Source organism: Salvia hispanica, chromosome 1 (genome assembly GCF_023119035.1).
Source record: "Salvia hispanica cultivar TCC Black 2014 chromosome 1, UniMelb_Shisp_WGS_1.0, whole genome shotgun sequence".
In the NCBI taxonomy this organism is placed as follows: Eukaryota; Viridiplantae; Streptophyta; class Magnoliopsida; order Lamiales; family Lamiaceae; genus Salvia; species Salvia hispanica.
Window position 1 is genome coordinate 39,504,929 of NC_062965.1, and position 22,436 is coordinate 39,527,364.

At 37.2% G+C, this 22,436-nt stretch overlaps 1 protein-coding gene and 2 long non-coding RNA genes across 3 annotated transcripts; 1 reads left to right on the top strand and 2 right to left on the bottom strand.

Annotated features, from left to right (window-relative positions):
• The first annotated feature begins 9,939 nt into the window (after positions 1 to 9,939).
• Positions 9,940 to 12,403, top strand: LOC125202112. The gene is made up of 2 exons (XR_007173042.1): positions 9,940 to 10,057; positions 12,235 to 12,403. It is a non-coding gene; the product is annotated as an uncharacterized LOC125202112 (long non-coding RNA).
• Positions 12,404 to 14,067: 1,664 nt separating this feature from the next.
• On the bottom strand, positions 14,068 to 16,391 carry LOC125196349 (ATP-dependent zinc metalloprotease FTSH 6, chloroplastic-like). The gene is made up of 4 exons (XM_048094845.1): positions 15,297 to 16,391; positions 14,912 to 15,225; positions 14,561 to 14,801; positions 14,068 to 14,409 (listed from the first exon to the last, which is right to left on the bottom strand). Exons 1-4 carry the CDS (start codon positions 16,389 to 16,391, stop codon positions 14,068 to 14,070), a joined length of 1,992 nt encoding a protein of 663 aa, XP_047950802.1.
• Positions 16,392 to 17,655: 1,264 nt separating this feature from the next.
• Positions 17,656 to 19,918, bottom strand: LOC125217421. Its single transcript, XR_007175732.1, has 3 exons — positions 19,830 to 19,918; positions 19,578 to 19,640; positions 17,656 to 17,925 (listed from the first exon to the last, which is right to left on the bottom strand). It is a non-coding gene; the product is annotated as an uncharacterized LOC125217421 (long non-coding RNA).
• Positions 19,919 to 22,436: the final 2,518 nt, after the last annotated feature.

Sequence of the window (22,436 nt, forward strand, 5' to 3'; positions counted from 1 at the left end):
TTATCTTCGTTGTAGACTTTATGAAATTTTCAATGCAGATTGATAAGGCTCGTTTCATGCATCGGTTTAGGGTAAAAATTCTGTGCATTTGGGGCGCTAATGTGCGTTATTGAGTTTAGGTGCGAAGTAAATCTGCCGGACCCAGGAGTTGTTGTTACCGGACCTGGCAGATGCAAAAGAGATGGAATTGAAGCAAAAATCAAAAGTCGTCGTTCGGACCTGGGAGAATCAAAAGTTGGCGACAGGAGCAGAATGGAGCGAGAGCAGATTATTTTAAAAGAGTCTTACTAAAGGGCAAGGGCGTAAAATCACCAGAGGGATACCCTAGGGATCAGAGCCTCACATATATAAAGAGCTCGACCTTGAAGAACAAGACATCCGTGAACAGCCACTTCTAAGCTCTCCTAGCTCTAGTTCTAGCTCTCTACTTCAAAATTTTCATCTTCGACTGCTGCGCACTTGGACATGGAGGATTCTGGCCACCGTGGTTCTCATCGTCGTCATTGTTATTTTGCTGTGTGTAACACCGCCTTGTGCAAATAGCTCAAAATGTAAACAAAACAAAACACACCAAATATCTCCAAATGTCTCAAATTGTCACTAACAAGCCAAATAGCTCAAAATATCAATAAAACACACCAAATATCTCCAAATGTCTCAAATTGTAACCAACAAGCCAAATAGCTCAAAATGTCAACAAAACACACCAAATGTCTCAAATTGTCACCAAAACAAGCCAAATAACTCAAAATGAACAAACCCAAACAAAGAACATCTTCATGACTAGGTTGTACTTTGTTGAGTAGTGACTACTCCATCCGGGTTTGCTGCACTAGGTCCAGCTCCAGCACGCTCTCTTCCTCTACCCTTCCGTCGAACCGTGGTGGTGCCACTATGTGGCGTCTTGCGAGGCCTCCCCCGTTTTGACTGATAAAATTTAAATCAGTTCACAATATATTAGAACAAAACACAAATCAATGTATTAAAGTCAAACAAAAACCGACCTTTGGTTGCTCTGGCAGACGAACAGTCTCATTCTTGCAGGTCCTAGAGTTATGGCCTTCTTGGAAACAGTTTTGGCAAGTCATCACACATATCTTCCTTAGCATGTTTGGTCTGTCCGGATCCTTCTCAAATGGGTCCCTCCTCCTAACTTTCTTAGGTCTACCAGGCATCTTTCTCACAGGTGGTGGGGTGACGGGATAACCTTCAGCAACAGGCCATAGGATCTCCCCATTCACAGCTGGCAAGCCATACCCATAAGCCAACTTATACTTGCTCACTGAAAAGTATTGGTTGACATATTCATCGACATCCTCCTTCAGAAAGTTAATAGCGGCAATACTATGGCTGGCAATATTTGGCACGACACGATAACACGACACGAACCCGCACGAAATTAATGGGTATGTGTCAAAGCTTATTGGGTTCGTGTCCTTATCGTGTCGACACGATAATGACACGAAAATTTCGTGTCGTGTTCGTGTTACACGTTAAGTATATTATACTCCCTCCGTCCCCGAATAAGAGTTACTAATTTTCATTTTGGTCCGTCCCCAATTAAGAGTAGCACTTCATTTTAACCATAAATGGTAAGTAGGTCTCACATTCCACTAACTCATTTCACTCACATTTTATTATAAAATCAATATAAAAAAGTGGGTCCCACATTCCAATAAATTTTTCAACTAACTTTTCTTTACATTTCTTAAAACCCGTGCCCGGTCAAAGTGTTACTCCTAATGGGGGACGTAGGGAGTAATATTATTTCGTGTCGTGTTCGTGTCGTGTTCGTGTTACACATTAAGTGTAACACCCCAGATTTTCGAACCCTAATTGTAGAGCCCTAAAATTTTTATTGATGACGTGGGAGACGTGAATTAATTGATGAACGAATTTATTGCATGAGTTGCTATGACCGAGTCGAGTCTAGGGTTGCGTTGGAAGTTTGAAAAGTCAAACTTGTTGATTATGTGATGTGGCATGTGATTAATTAAATTATGAGGTGAATTATTTGTTTAAGGGTGAGTGAGAATATTAGGGAAAATTTCCATAAATACTAGCCACCTAATTCTTGAGATTTTCGAACCCCTTGACTCTTTGGAGAGGGAATTCTATTTTTCCGGATTTAATTTAATTCTTGGGATATTTATCCAAATTAAATCCAAAACCCAATTATTTCCCTATTTCTTAATGGGAAAAATCGAACCATATTATTATTAAGGTGATTTTCAAAAATCACCTATCTTTGGGAAGGAAGAATTTATTTTATTTTTATTGATCCCTTATTTGATTTCCTTCCATACCTAGAATTTAAATATTCTACCAAATCTTTCCATACCTCAAGAGATCTTGCCATATCTTATTTTAGTTAATATTAAAAACCCATTCCTTATGTAAAAGGCACACTACACGCCTATTTCCAATCCCTAGTTGGGAGAATTCTTATTTTTATTTTGCTCCGTGATATTTTATTCTACTCCGTAAAATATACAAAACGAAATCTTAGCTAATTAAAAGCCACAGTTTTCGAAAATTCCCATGCTTGAAACCCTAGCTCACTTTGTTTTATTATTTCTTCCTCCCTACTCCACAATATTTGTTTTAATTGTAGAGAATCAAATCTTACCAAATATTCTATTCTATTTACCTAAAGATTTTATTGAGCACTATAAATAAGAGAAACCCCTAACCCTAGCCATCACAATTTTCGCCCCCCACCCCCAAACTCTCGGCCTCTCCCTCTCTTCTCACTCTCTCAATTTTCTTCTACTTTTCTCCAATAATCCTCCATCCTTTGAGAAGAAATAGAGTTTGAGCCTCAAGATTTTTGAAGAACCAAGTCTTTACTTCGTTTCTACCGTTCGTTTTTCTCAAAAAGGTATTCTTATATTAATTCTTCTTCATCTAACCGATTAATCGATATTCTTGAACCCTCATGCATCTTGTTTGAGTGAAAGTGGGATAAAGGGGATATGGAATATATGTATGCATGTGTGCGTCGTGTGTGGCGTGTGTGTGTGTGTGTTGCGAGTGTGTGCGTGTGTGTGTTGTGTGGTGTGTGTGTTGGCAAAACACTCATGTGTGACATATGTTGATGTTAGATCTAGAGTTGAGATGCGAATGGAACTTATGTGATGAACATGACTTTGATTGATGATGTTAAGATAAATCGATGGGAAAAGGGAAAGCGTTGAGACATGCATGAGTTAGGAGTTTGTGTTGAATCTGATTTGTGATATATGCCTATGTGATTAAAAGGTGAAACCTCGGTTGCGAAGCAGGATAACAAGGGAAAGAACATACTTGAAATCTAAGCAGTCGAGGTGGGCTTTATTCTTAAACTCTTTTATGTTGTAAATTTATGTATGTGGAGAGATAAGGGTGGTTTAACTGTTATGCCATGCCTATTATCTGTTTTGTTGTGATATTGTGCGCCTGATGCCTAGTTTGTGAGTTCGCTCCATTGGGCTATAGGGCTATGGATATGTTTAAACGAATTCGGGTCTGAGTAGGGCCGCAAACCCTACCAGGTTGTGTACACGGTGGGATCGGGAGCCGTCCTTGCTAGTCGGCCGGTCTCGTGGGCGAAAAGTGTGGCCACACTTTCGTCGCACCATGGAAATGTTGTGATTGTGGAAATTGATGAGAAAAGTGGGGAGATTGTTTGACTGGCCAGTCTATGGAAAATATTTTTGTGATACTCGTAGAATATTTATTTTGATAAATTGTAAAACCTCGAGTTCACTATGGTAAGGGTGGCATAACTTATAAAACATTTTGGCAACGAGTTCACTGAGTATTTCAAAATACTCAGCCCTGCATGTGTTTTCCTTATGTGCAGGTTGAACGACGACAAGCGGTGGCGGGTGTTGAGCATATTAATTAATTAAGATGAATAATTTGAACTTCAAGCGTAGTTGTGTCTTCATACATAACTGCCCTTTCTCTTGGTCGTTTTCCGCTGAACTTTTGAAACTCTTTAGTAGCTTTGGTCGTTTTGAACTTGTTTCCCTTTGGTTTAAGAAGATTGATACATGTTGTGGTTTTCGTTGGAATTATGTCGAACCTTGATATTTTTTTATCATAGTCTATGGTATCTTCCTTTATTTATTGAGGCTTCTAGGTTAAGCCGTTGACTTATTGCTCTGATAGTTTCCTTTAAATACTTTGGTCAAATCTCTTTTAATGAAAACCTAGCTGATGCTTGGTGCTTTTAAGTCCTTTTGGTAGCAGTCGTCGTATTTATTATACCCTAGGAAGGGGGGTTGTTACATTAAGTATATTATAATATTATTTTTATTTTTATTTATTTTAAAAAATTTAAAATTTAAAATTTCATATTAAAAATAATATTAATATATTATAATATTATTATTATAGTGTCGTTATTGTGTTGTGTCATATATGTGTTGTTATCGTATCATATTGACCCGAAGTGGTTCGTGTCGTTAATGGGTTCATGTCGTGTTAGTGTCGTGTTCGTGTCTGAGGGTAGCGGGTCGTGTTCGTGTTCGTGTTTGGAGTTTTCTTAAAGAGTGGCGTGTTCGTGTTTGTTGTTATCGTGTCGTGTCGTTATCGTGTCGACACGATAACGACACAACACGCACGATTTGCCACCCCTAAGCAATACCATGCAAATGTGGGATGCCCGTTATATCCCACTTTCTACAACCACAGTGTCTTTTTGAAGGAGTCACTACAAATCTGTCATCGAAGTGAGTAACTTCGAAATTTCCCCCTAATGCAGGTATTGTCGTACAGTTTCTGCTCTCATATACCATTGCATTGATTTTTTTTTTTTTTTGGACAAACGGTTGAACTACTCCCAGCAGATGAAATCTCGACAGCCTTTCTATACAACCTCTCCATAAACGTTGTTCTTATCTCCTCAAGCATTTCTATTATGTGTTTATTTCTAGCCTCCAAAATGTACGCATTGAAACACTCACATACATTGTTCAAAATAGAATAAGAGCATTGTGTTGTGGTGAGGAATGCCTTACAGAATTTGCTTAGGTTCTTGTCCATCCTCACTCTCTAATTCCTTGCATGCCAAGTCATACTCCTGCCTGTATGTGCTTCTAACCAACTTCCAAAAAAGCTGCTTCAGTTTAGGACCTTTGTGGACTTTCTTCCAATTGGCATATATGTGTCTGGCACAATTTCTATGCTCAACTAATGGGATAAGCTCCTTGACCGCATTCTCAAGCCCCAAGCCCCTACAATAATAAATATTCATGTATGTTTTAATCTAAGTATTTAGTGAATGCACAAGTAAAGTGTCAGTTTAGTCTATACCTTTTGTTGATCACTAATTATAGTAATTCCAACTCCTTCACCCAATTCTGCTCTTGCACTAAAATGTTAATAAACCAAGTCCAGCAAACCTCGTTCTCAACTTCAACTATTTCCCAAGCTATGGGATACATTTGATTATTCCCATCAATTCCTAATGCAGATAACAAAATGCCACCTAGGTAAGTCTTCAAGAAAGCCCCATCTAGTCCAATCACCCTCATACACCCCTCCTTGAAACCTCTTCGCAACCCACTAAATCCAATGTACATTGCCTTGAACACAACACCTACTTCCACATGTAGCTCAAACCTGCCTTCTTTGTCAGCTCTACTCAACTCTAGTACATAGCTCCTCAACTTGGCATAATGATCTTCAACAGATCCTGTCAACAAATCAATAGCTTTTCGTCTAGAATGGTATAACTTCCACCTTGTAGCCTCAACAGCATACCTCTGCATCAAATCCCTACCTAAGTCTTTATAACTCATATTTGGTTTAAGCTTGAAGACAAGAAAGTATTTTCTAGCAATCCAATTTGATGTAGCAATTTTATTCCTCATAGCCCTAGGACAAGTGTGAACCCCTTCTTGATTTTTAATTAAAAATACACCAGTTTTGCTCACTTTACTCCCAGATATCATCCATTCACAAGGACTCTGGAAACCTGCTTGAAGTTCCTCCTTACTTGCTCTTTTAAAATGAATTTGCCATCCATTCAACACTGCATTATCTGCCAGTGCGTCTCTAGCCTGGTGTCCATCAATAAATCCCACACCAGTACTGAATGTAAGAAGCTTATGATCACATGTTGGATCATACATCACTTTGGCATGTCGCTGCTTAGTTTGTCTCCCTTCATCTTCAAAGTCAGTGGAGTCAGAATAAATATCATCCTCTTCAAAATTTTACCACCAATATATTTATGAAACTTTCCATTTGGCCTGAAATGTCCTCCATGATGAATATATAGGCCAAAAACATCGTCCCTGCACAAATTCAAATTCCAAATTTCAACTTTGAGTTCACATTTTTTGTGAATTCATATTCAGTAAAAACCATTGAATTCAAATCTTATTCTAAATCTTATTTTAAAAAGCCAGGTTTAGACGTATGGTAGCATATAATATTATTTACTAAAGTAGCACTATTAAGACTGCACATACATTCGGTGGAGCCAATCTAAACACAAATCACAAATGGTGCTTTAACAAAGCAGATTGCTTTTTCTATTTTTTTTTCATGATTCTTTTTCACACTAACCAACTTTGAAAAACAAATTAATTATCCTTATCTCTATCCACCCTTTCAAATAATTCAAGTGATAGCATTAAGAAAAACAAACTAGGCATACCAAGATACTAAGCTTTTCCAGGAGAAATAGTAAAATGACATCGAATGGCCAAATCATTGAGCACTACTACTTGAAGCCAATTTGCAATTAACAGAAAAGTACATAAATAAAAAAAAGCACATGAAGTTTACTTTTTTCAAACTCTCGAATTTACCAAAATTCATTATAAAACACCCTCGAATTCTCAAACTCTCCACTACTTTTTTAAGGATTGGGACAAATAACATAAATTAATGAAACCAAAATTCTTCCTACACAAAATCAACAAAAAATTGAGCAGCGGAGGTTACGGAGTGCGGAACTTACGGAGTCGCCGGCGCCATCGGATGTTGCGGTCGCCGTCGCCGTCACGGTCGTTGTCGGGGAAGAGCTCGCATCGCCGCACTGTGCAAAAGAAACCGTGTGATTCTATTTTAGGGTTAGATGTGTTTAAGCAATTTGGGGATTTTGTATTTTAAAATATGATTTTAAAAATATAAATTTTAAAATCCATGTCATTACACACATCAGCGTCCACAACATCATCCACGTCAGACACTTACACACGTCAGCACTCTACTTAGCCGGAATACCCGACTCGGGAAATTTGCACACAGAGCAAAGTTTGCGATTTTACGTGCAACTTTTAAAGTTCACGGGAAATACCAACCTTTTGTGAAAGTTGGCGATTTTAAAGGCAGTTTACCCTTTTTATTATACTCTTCCTTTTTTATTATGTAGTTTTCTTTGTTTGAGAATTAAATTCTCACTATAAGAGCAATTACAAAATTTTACCTTACATTTAACATTCATTTTTCTATTTTCTATTTCATGCTTTCTTATTTATATTTCTTTCTTTTTTTTACATTTTACATTGCTACAATTTAGAATTCAATTCAAATCTTTCTTTTCTTCAATAATTTATATTTATTTTTATTATCTTTTTAAAACTCTCTTATTCAACAAGGTTTTTTCTTTTCTTTTCTTTTATGTTTTCTTTGCATCTACTAATAATCACCTTAATATATGTCTAACGTTTATAATTGATGCTCTAATTTGCCGGCGCTAAAAGATACCAATAGTATTAGGAACCCTGGTTTAGATCCCCCACCGTCAAAATCCTGCGTCCGCCACTGCACTCCTTTGCCACAGCAATGGACTCCTGCATTGATTAGGCACCGCGTCTCCCACCTGCTCTCCGATTCGGCACATGCGTCTGCACGCGTCCATGTACCGGTGTCGATGACGAGGGCGGTACAGGTTCTCCCACTGCGTTAGACGGATACACATATGCTCAAATGTTAACGAATCAAAATCAGCGAGGGATTGGGGGTGGGGCAGAGGAGTAGTGGTATCAATCACTAGATTGTTTACTGCATCCATGTTGGGCTGGTAGTCCCCAAATGCCGATTCGGGTCGACCCTAAGTCCTCTGGTTGGAAGGAGGACCCCACATCTGGGGTGGAGGGGCACCCTATACCCCCAAGCCCCATATCCAGCTAAGCCGCTCACGTCGATAGCAGCGCGGTGTTGCTGCCGGCAGTTGAGACTTGAGTCCCACTGCATGGATATGTGCTCCCGCTGCTCGGGTAGTGCGATTCTTTGGTGCCGGGGGAATCAGTGTCGTGGCTTTGCATTGTGCAAACTCTAGAAATATGAAAATATGGTTGTGGGTTTATAGTGTAGATGTGTGAAGTAAAAAATGAGGAAGAGGTTTAATTTATAGAAATAAATTAAGAAAAAAAAATTAGGATATTCGTACCGCGGTGTCTAGCGGTGCACAATAGACTGCCGCGGCTCCGCCGCACGATCTACACCCTCCCACCCGCCTCCGATGTGTCCTCGGTTGTCGAAGGACCACCGCGGCGCGACCTTTGTGGCGCAACTGCGCGACACGGCGGCCGCCGCGGCAGTCCTATTGTGGTAAAGTAAAAGAAACGTGGAGAAAAAGTAGATACAATTGATGCACTATTTTTTAGCACTATTAATATCTGCAAGTAGGGATGTCAATGTAGCCCGCAACCCGTGGGCCGGCCCGAATAGCTCGCCAAATTTACAGGGTTAGGGCTGAAAATTTCTAACCCGATAAAATTACAGCCTGATTAGCCCACACCCGATTAACCTGCAACCCGTCAGGGCCAGACCCAAAAACCCGATGGGCTAGTCCGAAAACCCGATAAAATTTCTATCATTCTATTTGTTTGGCTCTAATTCGACACTTCATTGGTTATTTTATAATATAAATTACTAAAAAAATAACTTTCAATTTTAGATATTAAATATATAAATTATATATTAAATTTTTATTAACATAATAATAGATATATAAATTAGAAACTTCAAATTCACTAAAAAATATATTTAAATTTCTAAAACATGCTTTAAAATTTCTTGATGTTTATGTTTTATTTTGCATAAATCTCAAATATTAGTATTTGATCATGTTTATGTTTGAGTTTAAGCCTATATCTCAAATTTATCATAATTAAATATTTTACATTTTATAAATATAACTAATTTTCACCATTATTTATTGGATTGAGCGCATGTTAATTTTATCGGTAGCAAACCGATTAGCCCGTTGGGCTAGCCCGAAACCCGAGCTTTTAGGGTTAGGGTTGAACTTTTATAACCCGAAAAAAATTACAGTCCGATTAGCCCGCATCCGATTGGCCCGTAACCCGAATAGGGTTGGCCCGGAACCCGGTGGGCTGGCCCGACTGACATCCCTACCTGCAAGTATACAGAATAGAAATAGTATAGCCAAAGGTCAGTACCGGATATCGAACACGCTCAATTACTATCTGGAGAACCGAAAGATTTTGGAAACTTTTGAAAACTGAAAACAATTGAAAGCAAATAACAACTTAATGCATATAAAACACAAAGATAAACGATAGAGATAAGGGGAATTCCAGGGATATGCGCTCACAGTTATGGTTATACAATTTCCAAACAACAATACTCTAGCACAATTATTACTTTGATAGGACGAGTCACCTAGCTTATGTTCATGCGATGCAAATGTTGATTACTAATATTAGGGTTGTCAATCCTAACACGTAACTCCGAAAATCTCCTAAGACCCTTGAAGAAAATGAGAGAGATAGAGAGATTCATTCTCTACTTAATTTCCATTCTTTATTATGAGAGAGAAAATATATAATCTTTCCCCTAATCTTTTTCATTCTTTATTAGGAGAGAGAAAATATGTAATCTTTCCCCTAATCCTCAATTATACACTTTGGTGTACTACTCAAAATCATGCTACGTATTGAAACAATGAGCTGTACCCATGAGACTTACTAAGGAAGATTGCATGTCATATGCAGTTCAATTTATTTTTCTTCTTCTTCCACCCTATCACCAAAAAAACGTTCACTCCCAACTGTTTTGGAAGCTAAGGAACCAAGACTTTCATTCCCAAGTAAGTAAATAGAGAAATCAATTCTTGCTATCATGTGCATCATAATAGGAATATAGGAATTTAGAAGTTTCCTCAATTAAGAGAAGAAATTAAGAACAAATCTTCCATGAAACAATTACTCCCTCCGTCCCGCTTAAGATGACACGTTTTCCTTTTTAGTTTGTCCTAACTAAGATGACACATTTTCCTTTTTTGGTAACTTTCTCTCTCCAATTAATACACTCAACCACTTTTTCTCACTCCTATTAAAATATCTATCTTTCTTTATCTCTCTACTTTAATACTTACATACACCTTCTCTCTCTCCAATTAAACACTTTAACCAATAACTCCTAAAATCCCGTGCCGGCTAAGCAATGTGTCATCTTAGCCGGGACGGAGGGAGTAGCTTTCAAAATAATCAACATAAGTTATCCCAGAATCATGAAACAAGACCTACGACTATAACAATTAGATAGTTGGAAAGCTAAGATTCTACTCCAGAGGAAGAAGGTAGTCACACAATCGATACAAGTCTACGAAAGAAAAAGCCAAAATATCTAAATATATACATAAAGCAATATGAAAATACAAAAGAAAGGGTGTAGAGAAGGATTTAAACTCGCCGGAGACATCCTTGGAGGCGGCGCGAAGCTGGGCTGAGAGAGGAGGCGACGATGGTCACTGCTGTCATGCATCCGCAGCAACCACCGCACGCACCGTGTGACGACGTCGGGAAGGGAGAGATATCACTTGTGCAGTAAAAACAGCGAGAGAGCGCTGTGGGAGAGAGAGCGACGGCGATAGGCTCAACTGCCGCATGCAAGCGGCTCTCCGAGCGAGAGGTGTGGTGGTGGCGGTAGGCGTTGCAAGAGAGAAGGGGAAAGAGGTTGATAGAAAGAAGTGATCGAAGGTGAATGATCGCCGGAGGAAGAGGTGTCGCCGGCGGCTGACGGCGAGAGGTTTAGAGAGAGGGAATACCATCTCTCTCCAAAACGAGGGTTCGGGTGAAGAAAAGTGAGGGGGAAGAAGAAGGGTCTTAGGTCTAGCTCTCTCTTTTTGGGCCTCCGGGTTGGACTAGGGATTTGCTTCCTTGCATTGAAATTAAAACTAAGAGTCCAACTCAAAATTATTTGGACAAGGGATGAAAGGAAATTATTGGAGCCTAATTACCTCATTAATTAAGCACTGGATTGTTTTATAACCACATTAATTAAGTAATGATGCTTTAAATGTCAGACTGTCAGTAGATACAAAACAATCCCTCGAGCTAGTACCGAATTAAATTTTTGAGTTAAAATAATTTATTTTCCCTTGTAATTAAATATTAGAGTTAAATAATTTCAGATTGATAAGCTAGTGTGGAATTTAAATTATGAAAATAAAATGTGAAATATTTTCAAAATGATTAAAGAGAACCCCGACAAGAATAAACAAATTCATTGATAAGTTAATTCTCTTAATAATAAAATCCTTCAATTTAATTATCATAAGACTTAAGAAGATAGGAGCAGAAAAAGAATGCATGTCATCAAGTTACTATCTTTCTCAAAACTAAATTTAGCTTGCTATTCTATTTTTTAAAAAAGGGAGACCTGCGAGGAAAGTCATGTTGAGAATTGGAGAGTGATTTTTAAAATTCTTGGAAAGCAATAGAGGTGAACTTTTCTATCCTACATACTAATGTGGATAAAATGTCAAATATTTTGAGATAATATTTAGTTATGCAAATGGTGTTGTCTTGCCATAAATGATTTGTTTTATGTGTATAGAGCCTATCTGTTTGGTTGGAACTTAAAAATTGAATTCAGGTCTGAGTGAGGATGGTGTTCCTACTCGGATTAGTGTACACAGGTGACCGTGGAAGGTGACCACCTTCCACGGCACAAAGATGATATAGTGGAGGCCGTTGGGAGGTGGCCACCTCCCCGGCTGGAGAAAGATGTAGGTGACCGTGGAAGAGCACCATCTCCACGGCACTTGGTGTTCAGATATGGCATAATTTCAAAAAGAACTTAGACTGATCAGTCAAACTTTAGCTCACAAAGAATTTAGTAAGCTCGGGCCTTTTAAGAGAAAAATTTCGAGTGTTACTATGATGGCATGACAATATTTTCATTTTATGTATGTGTATATTTCGGCAATGTGTTCACTGAGTATTTTTATACTCAGCCCTGCATATATTTCTAAATGTGCAGGTTGAGCAGTGACAGTGGAGAATGCTGAGCAAAGTTATGATTTTTCTTTTATTTTAAGTATAGGCTCTCGACGGTGTATGTCTCCATACATGTGACCGTGTTCATTCCGCTGCGTATTGTTCTTCTATACTCTAATAATTATTTATTGAATAGTAAGATTTCCATTCAAGTTCTTGTTATTAAAAGTTAATCTGATAGTGTCTTCCCTTTATTTCTAAGTGAATATTTCGTCATTATTATCCCCTTTCTATTTCCCTCTCCCCACCCCTGGTCACGGTTTCCCGGCTTTGCTATCCTTAACAAAGTGCGGTCGTGACAGGAAAGGTACTAAATAAACTTGAGATGAAGGGGTCATATTTTGGGTACTCCTTCAGAATATTTACTTCTGTAATTTTGTACTTCGGATAAACAATTGTACCATCGCGTGGAGGTGGAGCCGGATTATACCATACATTGTTGAACAAGAAAAATTTCTTTATTGCTCTTGCGCAATATTCCACCTCCACAACCTCTTTTAAAATGCCATAGAAGTCATCCTCGTCATAGTTGTAATTCGACCCTCTTATACACATTCGACTATTGACTGTGGATTTATTCTTTCCATAAGACTGTATGGGGGATTTATATCCATTGACAATAAAACATTATAACGTGACCGCGATCAATGGTGAATAAGTTATTTTGGCCCTGTAGACCAAACACTTAGTGAATAAGTTACTCTCTCTGTCCCACTAAAGATGACCCACTTTTCTTTTTGGTTTGTTCCCATCCAAGATGATCTATTATTATAAATGAAAACACCTTTATCTCTACTATATTCTCTCTCTTACTTTACTCTATCCATTTAACACACAAAACAAAACTGCATAAACTCTGTGTAGTCCAAGGAATGGGTCATCTTCCTTGGGACGAAGAGAGTACATCTTTCGACAATTAAAAATGTACAAAACAAAATTATATAGATGATTTTAAACAAATCACCTACTCCCTTCGTCCTATAAATATAGACACTTTTGAGATAGTACGAGTTTTAACTTATACTCCCTCCATCCTCCAAATTTTGACACGGTTTGACCCCGCACGGGTTTTAAGAAATGTAATGGAAAGTGAGTTGAAAAAGTTGGTGGGATGTGGGTCCTACTTTTAAAGTATTAGTTTTATAATAAAATGTGAGTATGAATGAGTTAGTGGAATATGAGGTCCACTACCAAAAATTGTAAAAAGTGAAGTGTGTCAAAATTTGGGGGCCGGACCGAAATAGTAAACTATGTCAAAATTTGGGAGACGGAGGGAGTAATTGGTAAAGTAAGGAGAAAGATAGAAAGAAAAAGTTATTAGTGAAGAATAACTTACCTCATTAGAGAAAAAATTACCAAAAAAAGGTAACCTAATTTATGGGTCGCACGAAAAAAGAATGAGGGTGTATTTTTATGGTATGGAGGTAAGTAATATCAGTTACCTAAAATTATTTAAATTATCATGATAGGTGGTATTCGTGGTAGAAAATCGAAATAAATCACATGTATGTATGCATTGAGATTGATATAGTAGTACTATAATTTTTTATACTATCGTATTTCTATTAGATCTTAACATTTGAATACTTGCGTATTTATTTCTGGTAAGTTATAGTTTGTAGCTCATTAGCTTTCTGTTTGTGCGCCTTTCTGTATATGCGTGAGAGATTTTGTAAGGAAGAGGAGATGGAAAAGAATTATTACCCGAATTGATGTCACAGAAAAGATAATGCTAGATTTGACAGGTTCTTTATCTTCTAAGTTCAAAGACATACTTACATAGCTGATTACAACTGGAATCTAAAACTTTCTATGCTCAAGTCTCGATCAACTCTCTGATTGGTTTTATGTTAACATTTTCTGAAGGGATATCACTGAATTCAAATAGAAGTGCTCTAAACTCATCTCCACTGAGAGTCTCTCTCTCCAACAAAACCTCTACCATCTTATCAATAGCCTCCCTGTTGTTCCTTATATGGTTCTTTGCAATCTCATATGCACTCTCTATTATCCGCCTCACAGACTCGTCGATGTCTTCGGCTAGTTTCTCCGACATCTGATTCCTCGCTAGCATCCTCATCACCACATCACTGCTCTGCACGCCCGGCTCGATCAATGTCCATGGCCCAATTTCAGACATTCCATATGCTATAACCATCTGAATGTACTCACAAAATTAATAATCATTGTTAAAAATCTCTTCAGTAATGATTTTGTCTCGTATATAAGTTTTTAGGTCTTTTAAGGGGTGAGTATCTCATTTCTAATCATACGGCTAAGATACATGAATTAGATTGAAATTGTTTTACCTGTCTGGCTAGTTGTGTTACTTGCTGCAAGTCTCCAGCTGCACCAGTTGTGATCTCGGGCTCCCCGAAGATAACCTCCTCCGCTGCTCGGCCTCCTAAGCCTCCCACAATTCTAGCGAACAATTGCTTCTTAGATACCAAGGTGGGATCATCTGCGGTAATGAACCATGTTAGGCCACGCGCTTGCCCTCGAGGGATCAATGTCACCTTCTGCATGGGATCATGTCCCGGAGTTAGGGTTCTGCCATTGTCATAAGTCACAACACAAGAAATTAATATCTCAAAGTTTTAGAAATGGCCACTCAACGCTTTAAAGACCTTATAAGGGGGAGGGTTATATAATGTACTCACGCGCAGACTGCGTGGCCAATCTCGTGATACGCGACCAAGATCTTGGTTTTCCCATCGGTCATGGCGGTTCCTTCCATTCCTGCTACTATACGGTCTATTGAGTCATCGATCTCCTTCAAACCAATCGCTCCTTTCCCTCTCCGGCCAGCAAGAATGGCGGCCTCGTTCATCAAATTCGCAAGATCCGCACCGCTGAAACCCGGAGTTCTCATTGCAACACCACCTAAATCAACATCTCTCTCCAACCTCTTGCCCTTGCTATGAACCTCCAGAATTTCCTCCCTCCCTCTAACATCTGGCAACCCTACGCTCACCTGAAAACAAACAAACAATGAGCAGAAAATGGACAAATCATCAAACAAAAATCCTAATTCGAAAACCTAACCTGCCTATCAAACCTTCCTGCTCTAAGCAGAGCAGAATCAAGAACATCAGGCCTATTCGTAGCAGCAATGACGATCACGCCACTGTTTCCACTAAAACCATCCATCTCAGTGAGGAGTTGGTTAAGCGTCTGCTCCCTCTCATCGTTGCCCCCGCCAATCCCCGTCCCTCTCTGCCTCCCAACGGCATCCACCTCATCAATAAACACGATGCAAGGTGAATTAGCCTTGGCTTTATTGAACAAGTCCCTCACCCTCGAAGCTCCAACGCCAACAAAAATCTCAATAAACTCTGACCCCGAAAGCGAGAAGAAGGGAACCCCAGCCTCCCCTGCAATAGCCTTCGCCAGCAGCGTCTTCCCTGTACCCGGAGGGCCGGTTAACAGCACCCCTTTCGGTATCCTCGCACCCACCGCACCAAATTTCTCAGGAGTCCTTAAAAACTCGACAATCTCTTCGAATTCCATCTTTGCTTCATCGACTCCCGCCACATCATCGAATGTGATTCCTGTATTCGGCTCCATCTCAAATTTAGCCTTGCTCCTCCCAAGCCCAAACGGCAAGTTAGGCCCACCACCGCGAATGTTCGAAGGTGGCCTTGTTAAAAGGAAAGTTCCTAACAGAATCAATGGAAGAGCTAAGTTGCTTAACAGATCAAGAATGGCGTCTGCGACGCTCGTCTCAACAGGGTGGGCTGCGAAGTCCACGTTCTTCTCCTTGAGCTTTCGGAGGAGCTCTTTGGGCAATCCGGGGAGCTGGATTTTGACTCGCTGGATTTTGTTCATCGCGGGATTGAATATCTCGGCGATTGCGACTGTCCCGTTCTGATATAAATCGACTTTTTTGACAACATCTTGGTCTAAATATTCGAGGAATCTAGAGTAGGACATACGGCTAGATGCGGCCTCGCTCGGGCTTTCTGGCTCCGCGACTGCTCTCCCCGGCGCTGCGATCAGCGTGAGCCCGGTGGAAGTGGTCATTAGTTTTCGCCGGCTGAATTTGATGAGTTTTGGGGCAGGATTCGTGTCTCTGTGATCGTCGATGGGGAGCTTGCAAATGGGGATGTAAGAAGCCGACACGGCAACAGCAGGGGACATTTTACTTGAATGGATGAAATGAAACAGAGGTTAATTTTTGGTTTGGTTTGGTTTGAACGATTTTGGAGGGAAGAGTTTGTGCAGAGTTTAACTAATTAACGAGAATTTGAATGAGATGTTTCTAGTGGATTTTGGTTGAATTCGTGAACTGTCCAGAATGGTGGGTGTTGCCATGTGGGATTTGTTGTTTGGACTGTGGAGCTTTTGTTGATAGCCACACACTTGGAATTATAGTTTCATATTTTGCTAATACTTTGATTATATGTAATAATACTAGACATGTCCAGAAACTTAGGAGTAAAACAATTCTGAGTTACATCTCTAGAGCCAACACTCACAATTTCATATTGTTTATAACATGAAATGGCTGTGAATTTTTTGTGATTTGCGCCACGCATGGACTTGTAACACATGTTTTATTAAAATTCCTTTTAAATTTTCCAACACGATAAAAAATAAGCAATAGAATAACAAGTTCTGTTTGCACAATAGAATTACTCTCAATTTCAAACCACAAATTAAATCTTTAAAAATTTCATATACGGAGTAAGGGAAACACTTCAAAAATACCTACTCACATTTTATTATAAAACTAATACTTTAAAAGTAGGACTCACATCCTATTAACTTTTTCAACTCACTTTTCATTATATTTCTTAAAATCCGTGTCGAGTCAAAGTGTAGCAAATTTTGGGGGACGGAGGTAGTAACACATTTTTAATTAATATCATCCCACCAATTTAATCCATTCGATTTCTGAAACAAATGGTCAGGATAATGTCATGTCATCGATATGTGTCAATCAAAACTAGACTAAATATATGGTTCAAGGTTATATTTGGTATTTGATATTTTACTCGGTTCTTCCACTTCCTAAAATTCCGCTATTCATAATTCATCCATTACGAAAAGTGTTATAACTAATGTATTTTAATGTTTGTAATAATATTTGTTGGCCAAAATTTTGTAGCGTTCATTATTATATCGTAAAATACATACACATTTATATTTTAATATTTGTATTATAACAATATGTAATTTGTATTACACATAAGTTCGTTTTGCACTAAAAAAATTCTCATTAAACATGTTGCATCGTGTTTTGAAGTACGTTGCAATGATTGCGATTGTGCGTGTATAACATTTGCGTTTCTTGATCACAATGTTGCATCGCGTTTTGAAGTGCGTTGCAGTTATTGCGATAAGGCATTTCTTGTGTAATATATTTTCATAATAAAAAACTTGCAGCACAAAAATCAAACGATTGCAGCACAAAAAGTTAAAAATTGCATTGATAGTAACTGACATTGTAAAACAAAAATGTTGGTTAATGAGAAATGCAACAGTTGTTCGAATCCCATCCCTCGGACTCTATTCCTCTACTTCGAATTAAGTTTAGCAGTTAGACCACTAAAATGTTCCGAAGAACTCCTGAAATGAAGTGATTTCATTTCCTTTCCAATAGGCTGAATCTATCCAGCATCGGGATCAGTTGCTTCATCAGTTGGATTCTTTCCTTTCCGTCACTTGTTAACTACAGGTGTAAAATAAACTCTTGAGCCAGTAAGCAGAGTATCTCAATAACTAAGCACGGTCTCGAATAGAATAAGTAAAAAATTCAACAAATTAAGCAATGTCCATAATAAGCAATAAGAAACTTGGCGTACCCAGAATAAGCATAGTTTAGCACAAAATAAGCATTCTTTTGTACAAAATAAGCAAATTTTTCACTATATAAGTGCGAAATTGAGCAAATTCTTAAACAAATGAAACAACAATAGATTAAATTAAGCATATTGTCCAACAAAGTAAGCAACATTTCGAATAACTAAAATATTTAGGAGAACTCCTGAAATGGAGTGATTTTATTTCGTTCTCAAAATGCTGCAATTGTTCAGCGTCGCTAGCAGCTGGATTCTTTCCTTTTGTGAACTAAAGGTGCACAAAAAAATCGATTCAGAACAAGATAGGAGGCTTTTTTTGGAAGTAAGCAAAGTATCTCAATACTTAAGCAATATTTCGAATAGCTTGAGCAAATAGCCAAATTAAGCAGAGGTAAGAATAAAGTAAGCAATCTTCTATACAGAAAAAGCAACACTTCTAATAGCACCAACCAAAAAAATTCAATACACAAACCAGAAAACAAAAATAAGCACATTTAACAAGAAAATAAGCATCTTCTCTGTCACACCCCAACTCTTATGACTTATGCACTTATCAAAAATAAATTCAAATTTTCAGAAGCACACATATTATAAAATTTCAAAAACCACTCTTTTATCAAGTACATATTCAAAATATTATGAACAGTAGTGGGACCCTCTCACCACTCTATTTATTGTACATTTATCTACATGCAAAAACGATGAGGAGGAGAAGGTTGCCAAAATGTGTCAGCCGCCGACCCTTATAATAACTGTAACTCACATCAACCCACGCATCATTGATATCTTATTCCTAAAAAATATTAGTGGTTTATATGAGCCACAACTCAGTGTATATAAATCTTACCTTTAATTCCACAGCCCAAACAATCAATTATATTCTTTAACCAATATATATATATATATATATGAAATATGTTCAACAAAATAAAAGATGATTCCATATAGATATGCATATGCCACTATGTTTAGTTTATTATTCTGTGACAGATCAAGCCTGACATCTGTCCGGGATTCCATTGTATCTAACCCGAAGGTCTCATTGCCATTGTACATATATATATGACCTGAAGGTCCATTGTCATTGTATATATGACCCGTAGGTCTCATTGTCATTGTATACATATATATGACCCGAAGGTCCATTGTCATTGTATATATGACCCGTATGTCCATTGCCATTGTATATGACCCGTAGGTCCATTGCAATTGATATCAGACCGAGGGAATGATTGTCACAGATCCTCTTTAATTCAATGATTCAAATCATTCCAAACCATGTGAAAACATATCAATCGCATCAAGTACATATTTCTAGCATATTTCATCCAATAATACTATTATAATATATGATATATATCCATTGCACAAATTACATATTCATATCATCTTTCACAGTCAATATCAAATAACACATAACTATATCATATTCGTATCATATAGTCCAAATATTCACTCTAAGTCAACACATAGCAATTAACCACATAATACATGTAAAATTAAAAATGTGATTTATACACACCTGATTATGATAGGAAAACTTACTGAATCCCTGAATCCGAGTTATAATTTATAACCCTTGATCCTATAAATTATAAAAGCAAGATTTAATTGGAGAAAATAATTTATTTAACTACTATCTACATATAACCAAAAATATATATACATCAAATATATAGATGCAATCATACGCATGACTAAAAAAAGTCGAAATCATACGCATGATTAAAAATCAAAGTGTATTGTATAAATTGAGATTAAATAAACTTCTCACCTATTTGCCCAAAATATTTCCTTACTTTTTCTTTTCTTCAGCTAACCCCTTCTAACCCCTTCTAATATCTCTTTTTCTAAAAGTTTTTTGCGTATAAAAATATATAATTGTATACAAATGTTCACATTGCACTAGCCGACTTAAACCAACAATTTGGAATGTTATTACTCCAAGTGGCAATCCTAAGTACAGGTGGTGCTACGTGTCCTCCAACATGAGTTTACAAAAATCATTTAATAGTCAAAATTCAAATATATAAATAGAGTTAGTAATTAGGAGATTAGTCATATTTAATTTTGTGCCTATATGTATAAGAACGTGTATATATATATAATTAATGCACAAAATACTTCCACAATTCCATGCACTCATTTACGTTAGTACATGCGCACACACACATTTAAATAATTATGGCATATATATACTAATTTAATTATAAAATATATACACATTCATATTTAAAATTCTCGTGAATCAAAACTATCTATATATTCGACTATACTAAGTCGATCATAACCATAAATATATTCTCTATGACACACTCATATCTCTGTAGTATAAACGACAATAAAATATGTCATGATAATATAATATGATAATATGCAAAATAATGCAGGTTTCGGGCTAGGGATGTCACATTCTCAACCAGAATAAGCAAACTGTTCAACAAAGTAAACATTGTATAGAGGGAGCACATACCTAAATATGTACTCCCTCTGTTTCACCATAGTTGAGTCATTTTACCATTTCGGGAAGTTTCTTCATAGTTGATTCATTTCCTTATATGGTAACTTTTTTCTCTTTCTTACTTTACTCTCTCTTACTTTATTCTCTCTACTTTATTCACTTTATACTTTATTCTCTCTACCTTTTCCTCTCTCTTACTTTTTTATCTATTTATTTAACACACTCGATATTTATTTTTAAAACTCCGTGCCGAAAAGTTTCGCCTCAAATGTAAGCACAATTTAGTGCAAATAAGCAATTTTTGTCACCCAAAATGCAAGATTTCAAATATTACACAACAATAAGCACATTTTACACTAAATTAAGCAAACAAAACAAGAATTAATCACATTTATGCATAGTTAAAGACAAATTAAGCAACATTCCGACATGATTAAGCAAATAATTTTCGCAAAAAAATATTATTCCAAAAACAAATATTTATCACGGAATAAAGCAACTACAAGAAGAATTAAGCAACAAATCCATCGCAATAAGCAAATCGAAAACAATACTATGCAAAAACACCAAAATTGTGGACATCTAAACACACACGAAAACGAAATTAAACAGATTAAGCAATTGAAATCAACAAACATAACTTCACGAAACAAGAACCGGGCCAATCAGAAAATTACCAATTCGCGACGATTCTTCAACGTTAGGCTCTGTGGTGTTCGAAATCTCTCGTCTTTTGGATATTTTTCGAATTGTTGGTCGGTTGATGGACGCGGTTTACGTTGTGTTGATAGAAGCGTTGGACTTTGCTGTTGCCGGAACTGTGGTGAGCGCCGGGATTGGGTTAGGGTTTTCAATTGGGAATGTGTTTTTGGAGGTTTTTGGAGTTGAAAGCGGCGGAATGAGAAGTTGATTCGATTGGAAAGAGACTGTAAAGATTTGAAGGAAGTTGAAGAGAGTGGAAAGATGGTGTAATTGAGTGCCCACTCAAATTTCGCTCATCAAATTAGAAGAGCGTGCGTTAAATACATGAACTGACTACTTTACCCTTTAGTGCAATGAAAATGCTAAAAAATGCAATCTCAGTTGATGAAATCACAACCCCACATCTATATATCTAACGCCTTATCAGTAGGATGTTATAAGTCTAAGTGTATAGGGAGTGTAGTGCTGCTCCCCTATAGAGTAATATTTAAATACAATAAAATTTTAAACGTGCACATTTTACATAAGTATTGTAATTTTCGATATTAATAACTGACAATTATATATGTAGACCAACATTTTGTACTTCCACCTTCCTAGAAAAGATGATTCTTACCTAGTATGACACAGGATTTTAATTATATAAGAAAATTGATAAATATGCTAGTGTTTGATTTAACGAGTTACTTATATGATTGATTAAAAGTTAAAATATCAAGTTTTCCCATAAATAAGTTATGTGGGGTTTTCGGAATATTTATCAAACTGAAATTTTAGGTTAAAAACTAACTTAATTAAAATTAATTTTTGTTTATGAATTTGTTTAGAGTTGGTCGAGAGTTTCATGACAATTAAGACTGATCATATTATGGGATTGCCAAGATTCCATGTCAGTTCAATCATTCTCTATAAGTTTCATTAATCGTTCTTCCTACTTCTCCCTTATCCTAAAATATGGGATTGCCAATGAAATTTCTTGCATGGTTAATTCTTTTTGATCATTTGCATAACTATTATTAGCATATCAAAACCTTTGATTTTAATAACATCTTGGATCTCATTAGAAATCCTCCCTCTCCAAGACGTTATAAAAATCAAACACATATGATATGCTAGTAATAACTAAGCAAATGATAAAAGAATTGACTACACAAGAAATTTCATTGGCAATACCATATTTTAGTGAAAAGAGAGAAGAAAGAAGAATATGATTGATGC

What these genes read in the sequence shown, in the direction of transcription:
- LOC125196349 (XM_048094845.1), bottom strand. Translation starts at nt 16,391, where the DNA reads ATGTCCCCTGCTGTTGCCGTGTCGGCTTCTTACATCCCCATTTGCAAG. An exon ending in CAGGAAGGTTTGATAGGCAG is followed by an intron (nt 15,226 to 15,296) that starts GTTAGGTTTTCG and finishes GTTTGTTTTCAG; the next exon opens with GTGAGCGTAGGGTTGCCAGA. An exon ending in TAACACAACTAGCCAGACAG is followed by an intron (nt 14,410 to 14,560) that starts GTAAAACAATTT and finishes GAGTACATTCAG; the next exon opens with ATGGTTATAGCATATGGAAT.